General features: G+C 38.1%; 1 protein-coding gene and 1 long non-coding RNA gene across 2 annotated transcripts in view; both read left to right on the plus strand.

Moving 5' to 3' along the window:
- Window positions 1-26,649, plus strand: part of LOC138404205 (uncharacterized) — a 162,193-nt gene that overhangs the window by 130,987 nt on the left and 4,557 nt on the right. The gene's annotated exons all lie outside the window — the stretch shown is intronic.
- Window positions 23,320-25,401, plus strand: LOC138404179 (uncharacterized). Its single transcript, XM_069507567.1, has 2 exons — window positions 23,320-23,882; window positions 24,424-25,401. Exons 1-2 carry the CDS (start codon window positions 23,628-23,630, stop codon window positions 25,240-25,242), a joined length of 1,074 nt encoding a protein of 357 aa, XP_069363668.1. The 5' UTR covers window positions 23,320-23,627; the 3' UTR covers window positions 25,243-25,401.

Here is a 26,649-nt window from a genome sequence, read left to right on the forward strand (position 1 = left end):
AAAAAAAATAAAAAAAAGATTCCGACGAATTGAGAACCTCCTCCTTTTTTTGAAGTCGGTTAAAAAATAAACCAGTCCTCCTTCTCTATGCTCTCTAAGGTCGACACCACAGGGTCTTTGTCGATTGTCGATTATGATACAGTGGTCACGGGTAACTTTGGAGACTCATTCGTTAAACATTACGAGTCGACGCGATGGTTCGATACAAGGTGGTTTCGTTTTTGTCTTGTTCCTATCCTATTCACGTTTATACTTTTTTAATATATGAAAACTAGCTTATTCCTGCGAGTCCGCATGGACTCTACAAATTTCAATTCCCTCCTGCGACTGCGTCCGCATGGATTCCACTTTCAATCCCCTATTTTACCCCCATAAAGTTTGAATTTTCAGAATACCTTTCTTAGTGGATGTCTACGTCATAATAGCCAGCCCGATCCACTGTTATCCTTAGTTTCAGCTGTGCTGAGCGTCGATCTAGATCAGTCGGCCAGTTAGTCAGCTTTTTCTTTTATTTATATAAACACTTTTTCTCTTACTACTAGTAAATCAATGTTCTTTGTTTGAAAAAATTAAGACCTAAGGAAAATTTAATGATAGTTCAGGTTAGAATAAGGAATTTATGAAAATACATTATCGTAATCTATAATGATTAATTGTTAATCACCGATAAAAGTTGTTAATCATCGTTACGTCGTGCTATCGCTATCTCACACGCGGTTACACAGTACTTTAATCTAGCTTTTTACTCAATCTATGGCATGATATGTTATTGGTCTGTGATGCCACACATACAGTACAGTACTCTCAGATTCTCGGATTCTAAACTAAACTAAATTAACAGGTCTAAATCTAGTGCTATCCTTTTCCGCAAGCAACATTATGAAAGGGATAGCAATAGATTTAGACGTGCCATATTAGTTTAGTTTAGAGATTGTGTACAAAGGAATTAGCCCCATTATCGTGTTAATTAAATGCAAAGAGAATGAAAAGGCTATGCTGAAAATGGAAGGTTGAAAAAACCATAGGTATTTTTCTCTAGTCTAGTGATCTGTGATTATGATATATAAATATTCCTTTGATATATTCTCTTTGGCGCAAATTCGGCGAATGGCGGATGTTTTGATGTTTGGCGAATTATTCTTGTTCTTTTCTGCTACGATAGTGCCTTTTATATAATTATATCGTAATGTCGAAAAGAAGAAAGATAGGTAAGTCATGATTATTATATATATTTATTATCTGAAGACTAGATGGCCGCGCGACATCTGCGACTTCGTCCGCGTTGATTTAGGTTTTTCCGAAATCGTGTGGGAACTCAGCTTTTCCAGGATTAAAAGTAGCCTATTGTATGTTCTTCCTCAGAATGCAAGCTATCTCTACCAAATTTCGTCAAATCTGGTAATGGGCCGTGAAAAGCTAGCAGACAAGAAGAAAGTTTCGCATATAACAATCATGGATTCTGAGTGAGTTTATGGTTCGGAACAGTCATAAAAATAGGTCTGGAAGTTGAACTTAACTTTATTAGATTTGGTGGGAAAAATGCTTCTATAACTGGTTAATGTTTCGCTGATTCTTCAAAAACTATGTCCCTGTAGAGTGAAAACTGAAAAGCATTGATGGTGAAAAATCAGTAAGTCCAATAATAGCGATTTTTTTAAATTAAAAACTAGCATATGCCTGCGATTTCGTAATCATGGATTATATAAATTTCAAACCCGTATTTCACCCCCTAGGGGTTGAATTTTCAAAATTAGGGACGTCATAATCTGTGTGCCAAATTTCAGCCCGACCTGTCCAGTAGTTTGAACTGTGTATAGATCAGTAAGTCAGCTTTGCTTATACATATATTTAGAAGAAGATGTCATCAACTCTCCATATTAATTTTTTGCCTAAAAATAATTTCTATAAGTTGTGCCTACCTAATATAGTTTTTGTTTTAGCTAGTCCAAAAACACGTCATGTTAAGGTTAGGCCAGCCTCACACGGGCAGCTTAAAGCAGTCAGGATTAACTGCTTCAAGCTGTGACTGCATAGTGAACTAGTCTTCTATTTGCATACATAGATGGAACTGCTCGAGCAGTTAGAATAATATGCCTTGTTATTCATGACACCTACCTTAACCCAAAATTACAAAAATCAAGTTTGAAAGGTATTTTACTATTAATAATAATAATAATAATAATAATATTTTTATTTCAGATATTTCATGCATAATGTGTTAGTAACAGTAGACCTTATTAACTACGTTAGCAACTAAATAAGATTACAATTATTATTAATTAATTTAAATAACTAGCAGTTCTAGGTAATCTGCACAAAACTAATCTTTCGGGATTTCTTGTATTTCTGGGAAATACATTTTTAGCTTTTTAAACTGATGCATATAATTTTTTACAAAAACTGCTATTTGAAATAATATGTACATGCATGGCAACGTCAAAACTTTGAAATGTTTGAATAAAGGTTTGCATGAATCTGTAGGAGGCCTACCAAATATGGCCCTAATGCATTTCTTTTGAGCTATGAAGGCCCTTTCTATCTCACACGAATTTCCCCATAATTACGTAAGGGTGCACTTTCCAGGGTGACAGTTTGCCAGCTCGGAAGTACAGGAACCAGTTGATACAGTTAGACAAATCTCATAAAGATATTTTTGATCCATACTTAACTACACGACCACGTTTTTGGTGAGTCAGACAAATCACCAGCCATCGCACAAAAATACACCTGGGTTTTATTTTCGCAATCAGCTTATTGTTTTCCAATAGGCCTGGAATATTCTCTAGGACCCGAAGTGCAACTACCTAAGGTCAAGAATTAACGAAGGAGTAACTCATAGGCATGAAACATACAAACACCATTGTAACGGTATCTCCAAATACTGTTCTAAATATGGAATCATGCCGCCCTTCCAAATGTGTTAGTTGCAGTTCTGTCACACTAAACGCAAATCACATCATCTGAATTCCAAACTTGGCCCTTCAATAAAGGACCCTGTCATATATTTTATATTTATTGGTGATGTAAGGTGGAGAATACTTACCTTTTCCTCCCAGCGGGCAAATAAGGGGTAGGAGAAGGATGGCCTTCCCCTACAGTATAAGATAAGATTCGGGCGCCAGCCAGCCGGAGGAACGACGCACGGATAGCCGAGCAGAGGCCTGAACCTTTAATCTCAAGGCAGGGCTTTCGGGCCTACTCCTTCGTGGACTCTCTCACGAGACGACAAATGTCAGATAAATATGTTGGAGGATCAAAACAATGTAAAATTGTAAAAGTTTTTGAATTATAATATAATTTTCTATTTAAAATAAATTACTATGAATAGCGTCCCTACGTTCCTTGCCTTATCTTAATTCTACGAAATATAGGTACCCTTTACATTATTAAATATTAGACCTAGGGTTATGAAAAATTTGTACTAAAATTAATAAAATATATCGTTCGCCACGCACCGGAGGATATTTTAAAGAGTTCACTGATTAAGATTTATAAACCGACGCACTAGATGCTCGGATGCAGGCCGATTTGTGTGAAGGGACAACACCATGTTCTAATCAGGTTCCACAAATACATATTTTTGAAGCAAATCACCTCATAGTGCGATAAGTGGGGAAACACAAGGGGAACACAGGGGGAACAGCTGCAACAAGAAAATTCTAGTTAGTTTATAATTTTCTTGTTGAAAATTGTATGGCGCAATGAGTTTTAAAATTTTGATACTTACCGCATTAGCGCTGTTATTTCATAAAATCCATATTAAGGTGAAGCCTTCAAGGCCGAAATTACTGCTTTCTAGGCATTTCGCCGCAAAACATCTCATATTTCATAAAAATCCGGAGCGAGCCGCATACCGCGTACGAATATTGGAAGAAAAGTGACAAGTCATGTCAAATGTCTTCCATCAATTATTATTATAAATTTCGTTTAGAAAAAGACAACTGTCAAAACACTGATCTATGGTCTCCATGAAGATAATAATGGGTAGAGGTTATGTTTCCGATGTAAACAAATGCCTGTCAGTGTCAAAATTCTATTGCAAAATAAAAAGGAAAACAATTATAATAAAGGATGTAACGAGACCGTCTAGGTACACGTTACAACCCACATCTAAGGGTTGCAGTTTGTGCTTAGTGTGCAGATGAAAAGTAAGGACCACAACACCAGATTGTTTTACTAATTAATCAATAATCAATACTTAATCATTTATTTATTTGCATAGATTGAGGTAGATACAATAGATGTTTTGTTTCTGGGTAGCTACAATCTGCCATGGAGTGGCTTGCAAAAGTTATACCCTGCGTTGTTTTGAATGCAAAGCCAGTGAACTAGTCAAATCAGTAACTTTTTATCAAACGTCAAAACGCGCGCTAAGTATGCGAGATTCTATGAAATACTGGATGGTAGGGAATCTTTTGATATTTATGGTCTAAGAGACCACAAATATCAAAAGGATCCTTCTTCTCCTTTTCATCCATCTTTTTTTTCTTTTCCTCGAAGATGTAGATGTTGTAGCATTCGATGTAAGACTTGGTGATTGAGATGGCTCTAAAACCCCATACCACTTTCGTGTGCATTGTTTTCATCTACCTGTAAATTATCATCTTATTATTATTTTTTATATTTGTCTGGGTAGTTTTTTGATTTAGAAAAATGTTACAAAATTATATTTTAACAGTGTTTCTTCTTCTAAGTCATTATTTCCAAGAATTTGATTTTGAACATCTGAGTATGGCGTAATATCGCTTTCGGGTTCTTTGCCATTATTTTCAGAAATTTTCTCACAGGTCGCCTCTTTTATTCCATCTTCGAAGGTTTCCTTCACTTGTGCTGTTTTTGCCCGTCTGGTAATTTACACTTCTGCGTTGGATCTTTGCGTGTGCGTTTCATGGAAGTTGTTGGGTTTTTAATTTCTAATCCCTTCCTTGAGTTTTGTTGAAGCCCAAGAATTAATTAAGCTTATTCAGCTTAAAAAATTATATTTATTATACTATGTAAAATTTAATAAATAAATAAAATGAATTTTATTTCAGGCAATAGAACCCATAACAAACTATTATTTATCTTTAAAAGCGTTTTTAATATTATTTTGTAGAGCATGTGTGTGCACAATTGATTTGATTTCTGACCTGGTCAGTGCCCACCCCCCGTTTTGACATTGTTTTTATTTTAGCAGCTAAATCTTTTTCCGCTTCATAACTTAACACTCTCACTGCCAGCAATATATAGCATTGTTCCAGTTCAGTAAGCCACGGAGTCCGCCTGCGGGTCCCAACGTATCCGCTGCGGTAGGCCGTCACTCAAAATGAAAAAATATTGCAGCAGGCCGTGGGGTCCGCCGGCGTCTAGTAAAGAATGCTTTTAGCACGCCGTGGGATCCGCTGTGACCCCCTAAATTCAAATAGATATTTGTACTACTGGCCTGCTAATAACGAAAAAATATGGCTAACATTGGCTTGCGCATATAGTGAGCTACATGTTGAAAAAAAAATCAAGTCAATCGGAGCAATAATTACATTTCTGTGTGGCGGGGAAAAAATAAAAAAATAAAACATTAAATTGACAAACCTTTATTGTTGTAGCACAAAAAGAGGAAACAACATGCATTTTGAAAAAAAAAAATACTATTTGCTATGCTTATTGGCAAAACAAGACGCGCAAACACTGGGCTTCGTTGGGCAAGTGAGGCATACAGTACTTGTTTTTTTTGTAAGTTTCTTCGCCTCTACGCTTGATTTGCCTTCTTGACGTAAACTTTCGTAGCAGTGTATACACTTACGACGTATTAATCGATTGCGATGGTCAGTCAATGGGTTCTTTCCGAACTCATGTTTAGTTACGACAGGGTCGGTAGCACGGCGCTGCTGTAAATCCATCAACTGTATACATAGGTTCTCACGAAATTTCGTTATTGTATAAGTTTTAGTTGTAAGTCTTTTACGAGACTTGTATATCAAGTAGGCATTTACGACAGACGTAGTTAGCAGTAATTCAATTCCCAGTTTTTGAAACCAACGTACATTTCTTCTTAAAGGATTACAGTAACTGCCCATCTGATCAGAAAAGTCTATTGCACTTTTGTATTTGTTGTATTCGGCAATTACTGATGGTTTCAAAGCAGTTTTTCGCCTATTTCGCTTGCTCCGGACTGTTACGAATCCAACTGAATGTTTTGTTGATAACGCGAGGACGTCTCTCTTGTCTTTCCACTTTAAAACCAAAATTCCGTCATCATTTTCTTTTGCTATCATCTCACCTTTATGCAACTTTGTGGAAATAATATCTTTCGGCAACCCTCTTCGATTTTTTCGAACTGTGCCAAGCAAATGCGTAGACCGGTTTAAAAGGGACTTTGCTAAGTCTACGCTTGTATAAAAATTATCGGTTACAATACTTCGGCCCGCATCTAAGTATTTCTCGCTCAGATTCATAACCACATCTTTTGACAAATTTTGGCCAGGCGTCGTTTTCTTACCTTCATATACAATCAGATCATGTACATAACCATTTTCATCACATATTTTGAACAGTTTTATCCCATATTTGTGCTTCTTCCCAGGGATATATTGCATGAAAACAATCCTGCCACGGAAGGCAACCATTGTCTCATCCACTGTTAGATATTCTCCAGGTGTGTTATAGTTCTGAAATTTTTTGGTTATCAAGTCAACCAGACGTTTTACTCGGATAAGTCTGCCAGCATTAGATGACAAATAAAAATATGTATCCTCAAAGTGCCAGCACCGCAGCAGCAATTCAAAGCGATTTCGGCTCATTACTGAACCAGCTACGGGATTTTTGTATAATATATTCTTACTCCAGTAATCAGATATCTTAGGCAGTTTTTTTATACCCATCCATATCAGCAGACCAAGGAATTTTTTAATTTCATTTTGATCACAATCCTTCCAATCTACTAGTCTACTTGATCGTCTCAAAACTTTAAGTATCAGTTTTATTCGCATAACAGTTAGTCATGGTCACCATCAGGTTAATTATTTCGTCGTCCACAAACAAACTATAATAATCCAGTTCGGTCTTACACGTGTCGGGAATATTTTTTATACCAGATGTAAAAGCTAAAGGGAATTGTTTTTGACGAGAGCCAGTTGGTATACTCCATTGACCACTACTGTCTACCGATTGTTGTACGGGGCGGTCCCTTTGAGTTTGATGTAAACTCTGCGCAGTGACATCTTCATCGGTGCTTTCGCTATCGGAGTATCCATCACTATCGGTACTACAAGTAGATTCCGATGAAGGCACGTAATCAGGATCATAGTCCGAGTCGTCCGACATGTTTTACATACTCTAAAACAATATTCTTCACAAAAAAATTAACTCTAATCCCGAAAGTTGTGAAAGCGCGGGAAAACGACGCACACAGCGAGCCAAGGGGGCGGCCGGCGGTCAACTAACAATTACTTTAGCTGGCGTCACAATGAAATTCTAGAAAATTACAAGCGGCGTGACAGACAAAATCTTTTGGGGACGGCCGGCGACCCCCACGGCCTGCTGGTTAATTTTTCTTTAAAATAAGACCGGCCGTTTGCACTCGAAAACTTGGGGCCCGCCAGCGGATCCCACGGCAGTGAGAGTGTTAAAACTGTTTGTCTTCCTTGTTTAGTTGTATTCAGATTGTGGACCTTTCTCCATGATTTATCGATTTTATATTTATGTAATTTCGGCTTCTCTGTACGATAAATCATCATTTTTCACTTTTTCTAACGCTTCTTGCACTATAAGTTTTGTTTTGGCACATAAGTATTTGCGAGGCATTTTGATACGCAAAAAATATCGACTGTCTTACCTAATATTACCCCATAGTCCATACACTAACTTATTTTTTCTCATTTGCGTGTCTTACAGTGTTGCCATCAAGTTTGATATAGTTGCCGTATTTGATACTTCCGTGTTGTTATTTTAATTTTGAAAAAAATAAGAAAAAAGTAAAAAAGTAGGAATTCTATAATAAAAAGAAAACAAAACGAAAATCTCTATGTCGGTGGTCGCTATAAAGATTTTCTTTTTTAGAAGTTAGGTATCTATATGAAAGTTTTAACGCTGCCTTAAGAATAACCCTTTGCGGGTCGACATAGTGTGTTCGTGTAATTACTAACACCAATATGATCCTTGTTGGTCGAAATAAAAACATTTTATTTTATTTATTTATTTATAGTTCATAGAGTTGCTATTTATTTTGCAAAAATTTGTTCTTGTAATTAAAATGCACTTAAAATTGCTACTTAGATTTTTTATTTACCGTATGCCATACGGTGTTAGCATATGTATTACAATGGATTTTTAAAATCATACCATACGGCGTATGGTATGATGATACCATAGTTGTATCTATTTTTAGTTGATTTTGGGTAGAGTCTGCCGAGTTTCTTAGTGGTTCTTCTCGAATAGGCTGCAGCATTCCGAACCAGTGGTAGATCTTAAAAAAAGTAAATTATTTAATGATAAAGTAAACAAGGGTTGTTTTCCTGAATAAAACAGTTTATTTACTTCTACAATCTTTTATTTTGTCTTCTATTAATAACCACGCCCAAGCTAATGGTAACTAATGAAAGCCTAGGCTCTTATTATTTTCTGGCTCTACTATCTCTATCTTCTGATGACAATCTAGCACGCGCGTTCTTCAAGAAGGAAATTTGATTTAATGTTATTTTATTGTATCTCCTTTTTTAATATCAATTTTCCCTTCCTAGTTTTGTAGTCTTATCCAAACTCCCCCGCTTGGTTGTTTTTTTAAGTAGTACCTACCTTAGTGTAGATTACTTATTTTTAACTATTCTTTTGGACCTGTAGGAAAGATTGACAGTGCCCTGAGTCAGAAGTTTAGAAGACTGTGCTGAAGGGTCTTCCTTGTATTTAGTATATCCTTCCAGTAGTTCCAGCAATTAGGTAAAATAAAACGCAATCGAATTGTGCAAGGCCCAGGTAAAATGAGGCGTGCATTCGCCGTGATAACACAAGTGCACTGTCGCCCGCCGGCGGGGGGCGGCGCGGCGGTTAGCTGTACACTCCTGCGCATCTAGCGTACGCAGGTCCACACAAGTTTGATTCCGCGCGCTATGCTCGAGCTCCGGAATTGCATGCGCCATTTGTACCCGCTTATTTATTTTATTGAAAATAACACATTATATTAATTTACATTTAATTAATATACCTAATTATATATAGTAGTATAGACCCTTCAGTGTCATGCAGTAGAGGTCAGTCCTGCACTCAGCTCGGTGATGTGAACCATCCGGGACTATAAAAAAAATTCCTTTATTTCGACCATCAAGATCATTATTGTTAGTAATAACACACACCTTAAAAAACTAATGTTAGTGATCTTATAACTATTTACCTAAGACAGGCCTGATTAGTCAGCACGTGGACCATATGACAATGGTTCAGGTACTGACAATCAAACCTGTCAGCAAATGCCCTCAGGATGCCACTGGAGCTAGCCCGTACCCTGCGCACCAGGGATGTGCACCGTTTACGCATAGAGGCTCTTTTAATCCGCGTCCATAAGCCTGCATAGTTAGCTTCCTATAAAGGGCGCGTTTCTCTTCTACTACGGAGGTCAAAATGGTGCTAAATAATGTCTGGCATCGTTCGTAGTACTCTTGTGGAATATTGTTTCCTTGTGTCGCCAGAGCTAGATCATTATAAAGCGCGGTGTCGTCGCGCTGAGCCGAGAAGTTGTTATGTAGTATTGGTTTACGATAAATCCAAGAGATGGGAAGTTGACGGGAATGGCAACGGCATGATGTGAAGATGGCGCAGGGAGATGCTGGAATGCGTCGAGCTCCTGAGAGCTGGTCGCACCAGCTAGAATCGCATACTTTTTCAAAATGGCAGATTCCCTTTCCTGTATAATCTTTCAATTTTGCTTTTGACGCCAGGCGTTGTTAGACATAAGCTCTTAGACTAAGAACCCTAATTTTCCACATACTGATAAGAATATTATCAATGGCCTAATATTTGCAACAATGTAAGACAAGGAGCTCATTGTATCATTTTATGAAATATATTTGGATAACCCCAAAGGGCAAATTTTAATTAAAAAGAAATACAAACTAACTAAAACAATGATGTCTTTGTCAATCTCTCACACTACGTCGCAGCGGAGACGCGTAGCATAAATATGCCGGGCCAACGCCCAAACCCTCAGTTCATATCTCTCGTTCACCTAGTTCTCTCGTTTTAAGTCTAGTATCTATTGTAAATTAGTATTATTTCTAATATTAGAAATAATAAAGCTTTTCTTCAGTAATCAATCTTTTTTAAAAACCTTCACTATCTCCACACGCATAACAGCGTCTGTACGGGAAGTTGGCCTCGAACGAGACCCTCGGCCGCGACGGCCATGGGAAGCAGTCTTCGGACCTGAAACCTTGGGGAAGCTTGATGGCGGAACTGGAACAGCGTCAGTTTCCATACTAGCTGGGGTAGTCATCTTTAAGCTCCGTGTAACAGTGATTAACCTATCCGGTTAATGCAGCGGGCAAGGCATCCGCGCTAAAAACCGTTAATTATTGGGTTGAGGGTTCCCACCGAATTCGGGGACCACGCGTACGGCCTTAAGAATAGTGTTTGGATTATGGCTTGCCATGGTTGCTTCCCTAAACCTACCTATTTCTAAATTAAATCTACGAGAGGTCCTACTCCATGCCTCTCTTGGGTTTGATTCCCTGCGATGGAAAATCGTGGAAAGCTTAAAGAATAAGGGGAGTAAGGACACAGGCTAGTCTATGTATTTACATTAACATTTTCTCTGGGTTTGAATCGATGTCTGGATTCCCCTCGGCTTGTGCTTCTAGGTTCTTGAATGTTGAAACTTCTTGAGAAAGTGGTCGCGATGACTACTTCTTGAGTATCCCACCCCTGACTGCTTCTGGAGAAAAATCAATAGATAGTTCTAAAGGTTCATTGGATTCTGGGGATTTAGGTGAATTTCCAGCCCAAGATGGTCCTGGTTGATCCCAGTTCATCGACAATTCTTTTCTGTTCTACACTTCCAGAGTTACTTCGAAAATATTATCTTCGTTTTCATCGTTGTACAAGGCTTGATAAAGGGTTCTTGTATTGCAGGCAAAGGGCGATCTGTTCCGTCACAAACGAAGTCGCGAAGTCGTTATCGGAAAATACATTAGAATCGAAACGCCAAGTACCGGTCTTTCTTAACGGATTTATTATATTTATGGGATTTAAAGATAATGGTATAATGGTGGATAAAAGAAACTAATTTCCCAGGATTATTGCGCAGCCAATTGTCCTGTGCTTTGGCGCAGTAGTTTTAGTATTTGGTATGTGGATAGGTCGACGTGCCATCACAAGATTGGGTCACGGATTGCATTCACAGCAGTTAAATACATTCACAAAAAAGGAAAACTTAAAACAAATGACATGGCCAAAAAGTACATTCCATGTACACAACATAGTAAATATTTATTGAATATTAGAAATAGAAAGATGAATTAATAAGTAGTTTTTAAGCTCTCTGAACTTGTCAGTTTTTATTTCAAAATAATAAGGAATACAAAATGAATTCCTCTACTACCGCCATACTGTACCATAGAGAAATCTTTATAAAATAATGAACGTTCCTCACCATGCGTATTACTTATGTAGACACATTATTTGGATGACAAATGCTTTTATTAGGAACATTTTATTCATATCGAAACTGTCTTTATTGATATTTTTTGCATTCCACAAATGAAAAAAAAACAATGTATTAAAAATACCAATGTTACATGAGTATTATATTTTAAGTCCATTCCCACATTCTGCAAAATAATACATAAAACGGAACGCGTTTTACGTGTTTGATAATGTGTCATAGTCTATGTCAAACGTCAACGTATATGGTAGGCTGCCTGTTTGATTGCATTGCCGTCTCTTTGTTGCGCTTGCGTTCGTTGTACCTACAGTGTGTTTGTGTTTTTGCGATTATCTTCTAATATTTTTAACCCCTGCTTATCTCTACGGACCTCCACCTTCTACCACTCGATTATCTTGCTATTAACACTGGACTCTAATACGCATTGCGTTTCGAATTTGTTTTGTGGAGATCATTATGGGGTGTATAAACTGCGGAGTACTCTTAGGCGGCATCCTAATTGGGAGCGATCGTACTGTTACACCCCTTAACTGTACCCAAAAGAGCTGATGACAGACCGACTCTGACTTGACCGCCGGTGGATAAGGTAGCTTTCCCAGTCAGTCCGTGCTAGACCTCTGAAGAGGGTAAACGTCTCTTGACTCTTCCAAATATCCGTGTTCTATTCCTAGTTGATTTTATTTTTCAAGTTTAATTGATTAATTAAAGTGTATTTCTTTTAGTTAATTAATAAATCTTTTTTTAAAAACCATTTCGAAAGAACCCTTGTAACATTGGTGGCAGCGTAAAGGGATACAAATTAATATCCCTGGACCCTCTGTGTAAATCAGTGACAAAGTGAACTAATTACTATATCAAAGTGTCAAACGTGAAGTGAAACTATTACAGTGTTAGTAACATATGTGCTACTCTGTGTCCCTCTGTGTCCCTCTGTGCCCTCTGTGTCCTGTCGAAGAATCTACCACTGAGCCATCGGAACACCCGCAATCCCCGAAATGCAAGCGTCGCTGATCACCGTTATCGCCGCCCACGTATTAATGTGAGTCAAGCTTGTTATTCGAAGACAATAATTTGAACTCGTCTTATCTCAAACATAAACAAATCCGTCTGGCCTCATATCAAATATGCCTTTCGATGTCAAGAGCCCAGAATCCGCTGAGCAATCTCCGGTCTTACAGAAGATGACAGTGAAACAGTCAAATATCGAGATGGAACTAAATGTGTTATTCAAGTTTGTGAAACCATACGATGGGTGCCGTGAAACTCTCAATTCAATCCTCATAAATTGCGACAATGCTATTTCACTTGCCAGTGATGTACAAAAACCTATTTTGCTTAAGTTCATACTATGTCAGCTAAAAGGGAAGGCGGAAATTGCTTGCTCCATAAAAGATTTCACCTGCTGGTTGCAATTAAAAAATTTCCTTAAGGAACAATTCTGTGAGAGGAAAAATTACTCACACCTGCTAGCAGACCTACAGGAGAGCAAGCAAAGCCCGCTCGAGAATGTTAGCCAATTCGCGCTTAAGGTGGAGACTTGCCTGTCACAACTCCTAACGGAGATTTCACTAACTAATGCCGAATCGGGTCAGTTAGCCGGTCGGTCTGCAGCCATGGAGGATCTCGCCCTCCATCATTTCACAATGGGTTTACTCCCTCGCATATCCACGATAGTAAGATGCAGGTCTCCGAGAACCTTGAACGAAGCCATTAATATAGCTGTATCCGAGGAGCGTATTCAACAGACTCTGTATAGGAGGTCCCAGCCCGCCGAAAACAAAGGTAATAAACCTAGAAATTCATTTACGCCCCTTCCAAGGCCGAACTTTGCGCAACGGCCCACTAACTTCCAAACCAATGACATGCCTGCTAAATCCCCGGTAATTTGCCGATACTGCAAAGCCGAAGGTCACATTTTAATGAATTGCAAGAAACGAGAATACAATAATAGCCGTTCACGCAACTTTCAGGCGCAAGCCCCTGCTCGTAATCCCAACTCATTCTCTAGGCCAGGCCCCAGTCGTGTAAATTTCATGCAAGAAGAGAATATCGAATCTCGTGATGAGGTGGACTCCGGCTCTGAGAACGAGTATTCTCCAAATCATTTAAACGAATAAAGGTCCCGTCTTGGTGCCGTACGGGACACCAAAAATTTAAAATCGATGCCAAACCCTCTGTATCCATGTCAAAATCCTCCGTGTCTGTGTCACGACCCTCTGTATCCGTGTCAAAACCCTCCGTGTCTGTGTCACAACCCTCCGTGTCTGTGTCAAAACCCTCCGTGTCCGTGTCACGACCCTCCGTGTCTGTGTCAAAACCCTCTGTATCCAAGTCAGGAACCTCTGTATCCGTGAAGAAACCCTCTGTATCTGTAAATGAAACCTCTGTATCCGAGTCAAGAACCTCTGTATCCGTGGAGAAAACCTCTGTATCCGACTCGAAACCCTCTGTATCTGTGAAAAATCCTCTGTATCCGAGTCGAAACCCTCTGTATCTGTGATAAAACCTCTGTATCCGAGTTGAAACCCCTCTGTATCTGTGAAGAAAACTTCCGTATCCGATTCGAAATCCTCCGTGTCCGTCAAGAAATCCTTTGGATCTGTGAACACAACCTCTGCATCCGTGACAAAACCCTCCGTATCCGCCTGGCAAGCGAAAATCCAGTCTGAAGTTCGAAGTGAAGGATTCAGACCTTCCAAATCCGATTCTAAATCCCAGAATTCCAATCCTGTAAAAGATTCAAAGTCAGACGCCATTAAAGGTAATAAAGTTTTTGAAATTACTGCTAATCCTGCAAAAATATTGCTCCCTCATGTCCTCGTCAAATCCTCTGTTTCAGATATACCTCTTTCATTACTCATTGATTCAGGTTCAGCAATTAGTCTCATTAAATATGACTCCATCCAAACGTATCTCACTCTTATCAGAGAGCCAATTAACCTAAAAGGAATAGATCCTGGTCAAGAGTCAACAAAGACCATGGGCCACTTTAATTTAAAATTACAACTCCTAGACTCCAAACAAAAACCAATCAGCTACAAATTCCATGTCGTAAGAGAAATTGACATACCTTATGACGGCATAATCGGAACCGATATGCTAAACGCTTTTGGATGTAACATTAATTACACTAAGAACACTCTAAGAATCAATGATGTAAATATAAAATTACTATTCCACGAACCTGTATATAACATCCCTCCAAGATCTGAAATGGTCATCGAATGCTCTGTCTCAAATCCAGAAATAAAAGAAGGTATTATACAAGACCAAAAACTGGTCAAGGATCTCCTCGTAGCCAATTGCCTAGTCAAGGTCAAAAAGAATAATAGAATAAACTTGACTGTAGTTAATACATCAGAATCGTCTATATCCGTAAAATCCAACTTAAATTTTACTCTGAGTCCAGTAGAAGAACTCCATGTCCTTGAGCAACAACCTCATTTGCATCCCGTTAATAATATCCAATATCAAGATTCTTACCGCCGTACCCAGGAAGTTCTGAACCAACTCAGAACGTCGCATTTAAATTCAGAAGAAGTAAATGCTCTATATAATCTCTGTTCCGAGTACTCCGACATCTTCCACCTTCCAAGTGAGAAGCTAACATACACAAATGCACTAAAGCATTCTATAAAAACCACATCTCAGAATCCAATTCATGCCAAATCCTATCGATTTCCTGAAATCCACAAAGCTGAAGTAAAGAAACAAGTTGACCAAATGCTATCTCAGGGAATAATAGAACCTTCCAACTCTCCATGGTCAGCCCCCATATGGGTGGTCCCTAAAAAGTTAGATTCGTCTGGTCAAAGAAAATGGCGTATTGTCATTGACTATCGTCAACTCAATGACGTGACCATAGGAGATACCTACCCAATACCTCAAATCAATGAAATTCTTGACCAACTTGGTTCCAGTAAATATTTCAGTACTCTAGATCTCGCCTCTGGCTTTCACCAAATCCTTGTAGAAGCAGAAGATAAAGCATAAACTGCTTTCTCAGTTCCTGAAGGTCACTATCAATTCACTCGTATGCCGTTTGGGCTCAAAAACGCCTTGATAAAAAATGACAACACATTTTAGACATAATCTTGTGGTACACTGAAGTTAAAGTTGCAATAGAACATCTAGGTAATCTATTACAGAAAGGCAACTCTTTAATAATCAATTAAGTTTTCTTTGTTTAATATATGTAATGAAGTTCGGGACCTTGAGTTTGAGCTGTATTTTAGTGTATGTATAAAGGTTATCTGTCTATCTATCTGCTGGCGTTTTACAGCTAATCCGTTCAACCAATTTTGACAAAAGGTACAACTACAGTTTTATAACAATATAAAAATTTAATAGTGTAACAAACCATCCGTCCGCGCGGCCGCCGAATGCTTTCCCACTCGCACACTACTAACTGCACTGTTCTACAAACACGTCATCGAGTAGTCGCCTACGCAAGAAGCGGCGATCCGCGATTATAAAAGAGCGCGCCCGCCAGTCTGAAAATCATTCTTAGCCTAGCGGCCGGTCTTAGAGCGATAGCCACGCAGTCCTCTAAGACTGGTAGGGTTAAGGAGTGCTGTAGCTACCTGCAGCCCACTCCGACACCCAGTCGAGGCCACGAACGCTATAGCGCCAGCAGTCCGTTCTTCCGCCTCCAGATTAGGTTACCGTTCACCAATTTTATATTTTGTTACATGTATGTACTGTATGAAGTGGAGAATACAGATTTTAAGCAAACCCCTAAAGTTTCACTGCTACCACCCCCTTATAATAGTAAATAAAATGTTTTTTGTCTCTGCTTTTCTATTATGTACATAGTGTTTTAATAGCTAGTCATGCCATAAGATTCTTTTATAGGCATTTTAATTCATACCTACATACAACGGGCTAGCTTTTGAGACTTGCCGCCTTGATGGAGAAAAGAAGAGTAGATAGGGACGTTCCGGAGTCTCTGGATTCATCCATACAAAACGTGAGTGAGTCTCTGGCTGAAGGAGTGAAGGGGTTGACTTACCCCGCCGCCCCCTATCGAGGCCGTTTTAAGTCAATGACAATTTTATCAAAATTAAAAATCAATTAAAAAAGTATACATCCCCGGCGGAAAATCACTCCTTCCAAGGGAATGATTTCCCTCCCCTCCCTTTTACCTCAGCTACCCCCATCAAGGCTGCACGTTTCAAAATGTTCATACAAATAAACAAAATTGAAAATTGCCTGTTACGTTCTCAATAAGCTCATAATTAAAAAAATTGTGAGCTAATCTTTGAAGTGTTGAACCGATTTTGATGAGACTTGGTGCACAAACAGTTGGGGACAGTGTGGCTAATTCTGTTAGACGAGGTCTAAATCTATTGCTATCCTTTTCTGCAGTGCAGGGAGCTTATGAAAGGAACAGCAATACACATAAACCTGTCATTTTAATTTAGTTTTGATCATAGATTCCCGGAAATATCCAGGCAGGCAAATTCCAGGATACCTTTTAACTATTATTAGCATCATCTGAAAACTTACTTTTTTAGGATGAAATAAAACAAATTAAATTCTTTTGTTTAAATTTAAATTAGATACTATAAGTAGGTAGGTATGCATATAAGTATTTTACATCAGCTGTAAAATTCATAAGGTGTATTTAAGTAGGTACATCATAAACAGTTCAAATTATATAGGTATTCTACAAGTCTGATGACCCCCGGGTTAGTTGCAGTCTTGACTCTTGAATTAAGTTAGGTTCTAGCGGCCCTAGCTTAGGTAGCTGGAAGATAGGCAACATAATCTGGTAAGTATAGGTTAGGTACCATAGATGATCTGCAACCTGAAAATAATAATTTATTTTAGAAAAATACTTAATATAATAAGCTAGCTAAAGAACATAGGCATGGGATTACCTGAATGTTTTAGGAAGTGTCTAGAAATGTGACTTATGCAAAACTTAGTAATTTAATTAGTTAGTTTTTTATACAAAATTAGTTTGTAAGACTTTATCGTAGATTAAATTATTAAATTAATAAATTATTATTTGGTTAAATTCATATCCGGTGTTGGTTATAATGACAAAAAATTACCAGAGTTGCCACTCTAGAAAAAGTCACCTTTAAAATAGGTATTTCGTTATTATTAAGTAATAAATAAAACTGTTTATAAATCAATGCTTACAAACTATATTTATTATTGTGCTAACTATTACCCGCAGCTTCGCCCCCACGTGGCTCAAGGAAAGAATAATTATTGAGGATTTGTTACAACAATTTTTGATGATAGTTGGTTTGTAATGGTTGGTTAATGGGAACAGTTTATTTATCTGCGCTCCGCGCGCTAAAAAATTACATCAATCCGTAGTTCCGTTTCGCATTTATAATAATATTATGGTTAGGTATATTCCGTAAATGCATCATCGTAATTTTACCAGAACATCTCTACACAATGTCCGATACAAAACTATAGTGCATATAGATACCAAACCATCGCACTTACATCCGCGCTTATTTACAGTAGGTACGCTGCAGAAAATAATGTACATCAACCTTTAGAATGAGATTTCGGTTTTGTAGAGCGTTGTTTCTGTCACTCATACCTATGTGACGTTTTGTCAGTCTTAACGACAGAGGCGATGCTCTACAAAACCGCTCTCTCTTTCTAAAGGTCGATGTACATTATTTTCTGCCGCGTAGGTACTGTATATTAGTGTTGAGTTTACTGGACGCCTAAAAAGTTGAATATTTTCTTTTCTTTATACTTATAGAGCATTCAATGAACCAAAAGCTTAATTTGCTGTAATCCGCTGAAACATTATTTTTTCTGGGAGCAGCTTTTGGAATCCCTCGAAAATCAAAGGGACTTGAAAAAGTTTTCGCTTGACCATCTGTATTCTGGAATGGTGGTGATGATGGAGTCGCAACACTTTTTTGATTGAACGATGCATCATTCTCGACACTTTTGGCAATCATTGTTTTGGCTGTCGTTGATGATTCTGGAATTAAGCGATCTTGTGGTGCAGAATTGGCAGAGTAATCGAAATCCACGGCATTTGGTGGAGTTGACAAATTATTGTGGTTCAAGATTTGTCATCGTGTGATTTATCGATTCTGTCATAATTAGGTTCTCATCAGCTCCATTGTCCCCAGTGAGAATGGATGGAGAAGGGTTTATTGTGCGGCTTTCATCTTCAGGTAGAGTGACCTGTTGCGAAATTTCTCTGTTCGTCACTTCACTTGGAGCAGTCTTCGTCATTAAATATATCCCTATTATAGGGAAATATTCCCGTGCATTGAAATGCGCTGCAAATGTTAGCTGGGGTCATAGATTTCATATGTGCTTCTTTCACGCACTGTGCGACCTCGTATATTGAAAAAGTTTTTCCAGGATGGCGCATCATCCAACTGTCGATAGCAGCGTTGTAAGCTGTCTTAAAAGGCTTAAAAATCGCAACATCTAATGGTTGCAGTTTCCCTGTTGAGTGAGGAGGAACTGTAAGAATTGTAACACCATTCTCTTTGGCTAAATTGATGGCTTCTATGCAAATATGAGCTTCATAATTGTCCATTATTAGCAGTGATGGATTTTCTTTGCTACTTTGAGTATGATTAATGTAGTGCTGCATAGTTTTTACAAAAAGTGAGCTGTTCATCCAGCCTGAGACATTAGCAAGTCCTAAAGTGCCTGTTGGAGCTCCGGAAATCATATGCTGCTTAAAATGTACGCGTGGGAAAATCATCACAGGCGGAAGAACATTGCCTAGTGCGTTGACTATGTAGCAAGTCGTTACAAGTGTCCCTTTTTCACCACTTGTGACCTTATTTACTTGCTTTTGCCCTCTAACAGCTAATACTTTACTCGATTTTTGGACCGTCACTGTATTGGTCTCATCAAGGTTAAAAATTCTTGTACCATCTCCGAATGATTCATTCCTCAACATCGCTGTTTCGAGGTTATCAAAAAAACTGTTCACGTTGTATCTATTAAAAGAAGTAGCTCTACTGAGACTACAACCTTCAGGTGTTCCGAGACTTAAAACTGTGTGGCGTTTTCTAAAACCATAATACCATTCCATTCCAGCTAGCTGTGTGTCATGCCATTTTTGTGGTATTTTAATATTATAAGTGACGGCCATTTCATATGCAAGCTGCCTAACCTCTATTGGAGTTAGGCCATAAAACATTTGACTACATGTGATAATGAACTCAACTAGTGACTGTTCCTGCTCCTCAGTGAAGATTTTATTGACTCTGTAATTAGGTGTTAGTCGAATGTCACCGCCGCTTCTTGTCACTTTTGTAAAATATCTCTGCAGAGTAGTGTATGGAATATTTTTTAATTTGGCTACTTTCCTAATTTTATTACCTTCTAAAATTAGGTCAATGGCACTCTTCATCTGTTCTTCACTGGTGAGACCAATATTGGTCTTTCTTTTTCTATTACGAACCATGTTGTTAGTCTGAAACAATCAACGAATTAAGTGCTGTTAATACATTACAGTTCGGGGCACAGTGGATCGCAGTCCACTGTGCCCCATCAAGAAATAGTCCACTGTTCCCCAATATACCATATCTGAAAGCCTAAGGCATTTCTGTAATTAGCATAATCTTTAAGAACATCAAAATCTTTTTTTCGAGAGCTTATTAGATCGTTATATATATAGCTTAATAATATTTAAAAAATTCTAAATAGTTTTCAGTAAAAAAAATTCAATAAACACGGGGAAAAAAATAGATTTGGTACTTACGGAGAGCGCGATGGCGGCAACGCGTCCATCCACAGCTAGAACGAGAAGACTACTGGCGCGGGGGGGCCGTAAGTATTAGATCGCACGATTCGTCTATGTTCTATGTGTGCGTAGTTTACAGAATATGAGATATACTGTTTACCACGGTCCAGTGTACCCCACCTTCCCCTACTTTTTCTTAAAAAACGAAACATTGTAAATACCTATAATAAATAAGTACAATTTTATTTAAAACTTATTTATCACAGTTATAGTTGTTACAGTAGCGGCACGCTATGATGGCCGGTTTGACACATTACAATAGTGATGTGGAATGTCAATTTATTCTCGAACAAAAAACAATTAAGTTTTGTTTTTGTACCTGATTAAATAGGTTTAATAAAACAAAAATGTATATGTTTATTTAATTTATTTGAACGAACTGAATATTTGAACGAAAATGAATATACATACTTTATATGCACACAAGAAACATATGAATACAAAAGATACCGAAAAAGGTGCCACAAAAGGCCATAATTAATCAGATTCGTCCATACTACTATTTTCACTGTCGTCACTGCTATCATCACATACATTAATAATTATATGTTCGTTTTCTATAATATTATCTATTTTCACATCTCTTTCATAATCTTCCCTTATTAATTTAACAGTTCTATTCACAACCTTTTCCCAGTCTCCTTTAGTCACATGTTCACAAGCTTCTTCTAATAATTTTAGCATTTTTTTTGTGGTAAATGGGGGTTCTGTATTGTGTCTTGCAGCATATCCCTTAATTTGAGCCCACACCAACTCAATCGCATTATACTCACAATGGTAAGGCGGTAACCGTATAACTCTGTGCCCATGTTCTAATGCTATTTCGTCAATGACGTATCGGATCTTGGTTGGTTTGTTTTCTTTTAAAAGACGTACTAATTCCGCTTTTAACATATTCATGTTTGCATCTACGCCATTTTTACGAAGCCATGCGACGATATCAGCTTTCTTTTGGGATTGGGCAGGTGGCTTGTCAATTTGCATCGAGTGGTATGGGGCGTTGTCCATAATTATAATAGATGGTTCAGGGAGGCTACACAACATTGAGGTAAACCATTCAGTAAACTTTTCTCCATTCATGTCTTCATGATAGTCTCCAGTGGTTTTTGACGCAAAAGCCATGAGAGAACCTTCGACAAACCCGTTGATGGTTCCGGCGTGACAAATTATAAGTCGCGATCCTTTTCCTACAGGAACTTTGGAAGTAGATGCTGCTGTGTCATCGTTCCAAGAACGGCCTACAGTATGGTTAGCATTAAGCCATGTTTCATCCAAGAACACAACATTTTGCCAATTTTTGATTTCTTTCACTTGCCGTAAAAAAGTATACCTTGCCATCGCTATATCAAATCTTTCCATCAATATTTTGCGTTTGTTACATTTTTTGTATCGAAATCCAATGGTCTTCAAAATCTTCGTTAAAGAACTTTCCCCACCGAAGAATAATCCAGCTTCCTTCAGTGAATGCACCAACTTTTTTCTTGTTGGATACTCCTTCTGTAAATAGTAGCCGTAAACATGTCTTCGGATAGCATCGGCATCAAAGCTATCGATGCCTACGACTGGTTTTGCTCGTTTTCTCTTTTTTGGTGTGTGAAGTTTATTTTCTTCTGTGCCAGTCTCGCCATATTTTTTTTTAGTTATCCGTCTAACAGTTCGTTGTCCAATATTAAGCGCATCAGCTACGCGTTCAACCACTGACGTTATAGGTAAAATTGGCCCTCCATTTTGAGCTTCACGATCGAAATAGTTACGAAGGCGTATTAGGAACTCACGTGTCTGACTATTTAGAACAGTTCTCTGCGTACGTTCGGTCATATCGACGAAATCCACAACAAAGGGCTTGAACAGAGTCCAAATTAACGAGCAAGGGTCAACAGTAATGCAGTATCAATATTTGAAATCCAAAGCCAGGTCAAAACTATATCACAATCGCATTGCACTGACAGTTTATACTTTTCGAAGCAACGTCAATTCGAAACTGCTTTGTTTTGCATTGAGCATTGACGCGAGTTTGCCGGAGGTAGTAGTTGTGCTAGCCAGCGATCCTATGTGACGATCGTATTAGATTCCATTTTTAAAAATTTATTGATATTTTTTTGCGATTTCAGAGGTTTGTCCACATAGTGAAAATTGTTCATATTCACAAGTACATTCACCCCTTAAATGGTGCAAACTGATTTTTCTACACTTGTATACATTTAAGAAATCAATTTAATAAATAAATTTTGAGTCCTAAACCTAAAACTACATTCGATAAAATTTATGAATCTCTGCACATCACTATCGTCAATAAAGTAATACAATTATTTCCTTCAAAGTCGTTATCAATTAATACGGAACTTCATGAGCGGACAAACGTCAAACCGGCCATCATAGCGTGCCGCTAGTTTAGTTAGTTGACCTGCCGGACCTGCCTGACCGGGCCTGCGCACATTGGAGGACGGGGCGGCGAGGATTTAAAATTTATCAATTGAATTTAACATTTTATCTCATTGAAATAATTATATATTATACATATTTCAATGCTCGGTGAATAACCTCGGAGCATTGCAGCGCAATTTTCTCTGGAGCAATGTGCACAGGTCCTATATCTTCAAGAGTCAAAAGAACAATCTTAAATTTATATATATTATGTATCAAAAATTATAAATTAAAATTATTTAGCAATAGGAAATGTGTGAAAATGTCTTCAGGTATAAATATCTGTAGGTAAGTATACAAATGTGATTATGATTGTCTCTGTCATCTAATCCATACTAATATTATAAACGCGAAAGTGTCTCTGTCTGTCTGTCTCTCTGCTAGCTTTTCATGGCCCAACCGTTTAAGGGTGCTCCCTCACCGGGAGCATTCACGTGTACTGTAACATTATAGATTCGTCTTTGAGCATTACATTACAATTCTACCTCCCAGACGCTCCCTCACCGGGAGCATTCACGTGTACTGTAACATTATAGATTCGTCTTTGAGCATTACATTACAATTCTACCTCCCTGACTGACGAGTATTTGCGTGTAATGTAATATTGATTCGACTTTGAGCATTTTCAGCATTTCATAGCAAGATGTCAGACGAAGCGGTCGTTGTGCTGAGTGCGGCAATATTAATTCGACATTGTTATTTACGTAAAAAAAAACACAGAAGAAACGATATTGGTGTCATGAATTATATCAAAACCGGCAAAATACAGGCGGTTTGGATATTTTAGAAAGAATCAACCGACCCATAAGTAAACTTAAAATGTTTTTAAGAATCTCTTCTTCGGATTTTGAACACTTCATAAATCTCATTGGACCATATGTTAAAAAAGAAGATACTAATTATAGACAAGCAATAACAGTGCAAGAAAGATTAGCTGTTACGTTACGATTTTACGCATCTGGTGATTCTTATTCAAGCTTGCAGGTTACTTTTAGAATGTCCAATCAGATTATAAGTTGTATTATCAAAGAAGTGAGTGAAGCTATAATTGGATGTTTAAAAGAAAATATACTGGTGAGTTTATTAATCTAGTTTATTAATCAATCAGATCTCCAAATTCACGCATAAACCCCTCACTTTCTTGGCTATTAATACTGGCTTCAGGCGAAGAAAGTTGGGCGTCTGCAGTGGATGGAACTGCTGCTGGTGAGGGTGTACTTTGGAGGCCTGATGGTCCAGCATGGTTTGATTCATTACGCGAAAGTTGAGAATCAGGAGTCCAATATCCATGTTGCTGGTACATGTACTCATATTCACCGCGATCGCCACTAAACAAGATATTGGAAATGTGGTGCTGTACACAGGCCCTAGTATTTTGAGAGTACGTCTTGAGTTTTTCAGTAATAAATTTCCCAAAAGTAGTGCATTCATCCGATTTAGCAGAAGTAAAGTCTTGCAAAATTTGGAAAGTCGAGTGCATTATATCATCACTTCCATCCACCTTCGCTTTTTTCCGTTGTGGTGCATCAGGATTTTCAGGTGGCTTGTTGCGAGTCTCCTGCAAGTCTTGTGTCCCAGGTTCACAAGGAATCTAAAACAAGGTTTTTTTTTTCAGTTACCTAGCATACCAGATGGTTGGCTAAATTTGGCTGAAAACTTCAATAACCAGTGGAATTTCCCTCATTGTGTCGGCGCTATAGATGGCAAACATGTAGTCCTGCAAGCCCCATACAGAAGTGGAAGCGATTACTATAATTTTAAAGGTTTTTTTAGTATAGTTCTATTTGCGGCTGTGGATTCAAATTACAATTTAATATATATAAACTGTGGCTGTCAAGGGAGAATCTCTGATGGAGGAGTATTTAATAATTGTAATTTGTATACTAAAATGCAGAATAAATCTTTGAATCTACCACAGCCAAGAGCATTGCCGATGCGGAACAAAGAAATTCCTTATTATTTTATTGGGGATGAAGCTTTCGCATTATCAGAAAATATAATGAAAGTGTATTCAGGACATCATCGTAAAGGAACAAAGGAGAGAATTTATAATTACAGACTTTGTAGAGCACGGAGAGTAGTCGAAAATGTGTTTGGCATTATGTCAGCAGTTTTCCGAGTGTTGCGGAAACCCATGTTATTGCAACCAGAAAATGCTACTTTAGTAGTTAATGCCATAGCACACCTACATAACTTCTTACGAAGAAATCGGCGAAGTAGGGATTTGTACACACCTCCGGGATCTTTTGACAGGGACAATTTAGGAGTAATCACACCAGGATCTTGGAGGGCTGATACCGAAGAAAATACTGGTTTAATGGATTTGGATGAACAACAAGAAGCAGCACAAATAGTTCCTCAAGAGATACGTGAAGAAATTAGTAATTATTGTTCGCAAGAAGGAGCAGTACCATGGCAAAACGAATATGCTTAATGTTTATTAATGTCCTGCTTTATTTAGCCTTGATAGGTTAAAAAATATTTAAAACCTGTGTAAACAGATATTAAATGTAATATACATAATATACTAACTGAATCTGTTGTCTTCCGTGGTTCATATCTGTCCAGTATAAATGATAAAGCTGCATATGCGAACCAGGTACTAGTATATACTTCTTCTGCACCTGAAATATAGATTATGTAATATGTACTGAATTGAATAAATTAATAAATAAATAAATAAATAAATAAATGGTGAAGGCACCTATAGTCCACTTGTTTAGGTATGCGGATGCCCAGTTTTGAAGTGTAATCAACATTGATCAAGATCATTTCTAATCAAGTTTACATTTTTTCTAAACAAATGGCCTATAGTGAAGGTATCATCAACAAACAAAACATGCCCTAGGTACACACGAGTCGTGTGGAATGTGACCTCTCCGCCACTCACACTCACCCCTTGCTTGTCACAGTTATTGTCATGACTAAAGTAGATGTAGGTACATAAATAAAATATGTTACCCACCTTTTCCGGTTCCTGAAGCACTTTTTTTCATTTTGCTCTTTTCTCTTCTAAGAGATGCTAACAGGCTTGTGATTTTCTTTTGACATTCTTCTACGGTTATTCCAAATTGATCCGATAATTTCACCCAACCGTCTTGTTTTATTATTTTATTAAAGTGTTGAGGATGCTTAGGGTCCCATAATTCCCTGATTTCCCTATATTTTTCTATGAATAATAGAGTCTTCTCTTTGTCCCAAGCCATTACTTAAATTTACAACTGTCCGTGACGCCAAAAAAATCTCCGAAGCGTCAGAAACACTTTATGACAACGTGCGTTCACTTCACTGTCACGTAGGCTACTGAGCGGGCGGGCGGGGGGCTAGGGGCAGTGAAGCCCCCCGCCCGCCCGCTGAAGCTGTGAAGCGCATTGATGTTACAAGTTGTATCAAGATATTACACTTGTATCAATACAAGGTGCGCATTGTAATGCTCGGTTCTCCTCCTTCACTGATGTATGCCCGTTTTGTATCATTACAAGGTGCGCATTGTAATGCTCGGTTCTCCTCCTTCACTGATGTAATGCTCAAATCTGTAACGTTACATAACACGCGAATGCTCCCGGTGAGGGAGCACCCTAACTGATTTTGATGAAATTTGGTACAGGTCTATACTTTGCCAAAACAAACCCGGTATTTCATGGAATGGCTGTATTACACACACTGGTGGTAACATATAGACAGTGGCGTGCACAGGAGTTCAAGCCAGGGTATGCATTTAAGTATGAACTTATTTGACGGCAGGTTATAATAAAAAATAAGCATTGATTTACTACAATGAGGGTAAGCTGTGCGTTTATGCTTCTATGAGCTGCACGCCACTACATATAGATGATAAAAT

This window comes from Maniola hyperantus, chromosome 26, assembly GCF_902806685.2.
Source record: "Maniola hyperantus chromosome 26, iAphHyp1.2, whole genome shotgun sequence".
Classification (NCBI taxonomy): Eukaryota; Metazoa; Arthropoda; class Insecta; order Lepidoptera; family Nymphalidae; genus Maniola; species Maniola hyperantus.

Bases quoted from the DNA above. Each gene is read 5' to 3' on its own strand.
- LOC138404179 (XM_069507567.1), top strand. From the start codon at position 23,628: ATGTTTTTAAGAATCTCTTCTTCGGATTTTGAACACTTCATAAATCTC. The intron at 23,883-24,423 runs GTGAGTTTATTA...TTTTTTTTTCAG, and splicing joins GTTTAAAAGAAAATATACTG to TTACCTAGCATACCAGATGG.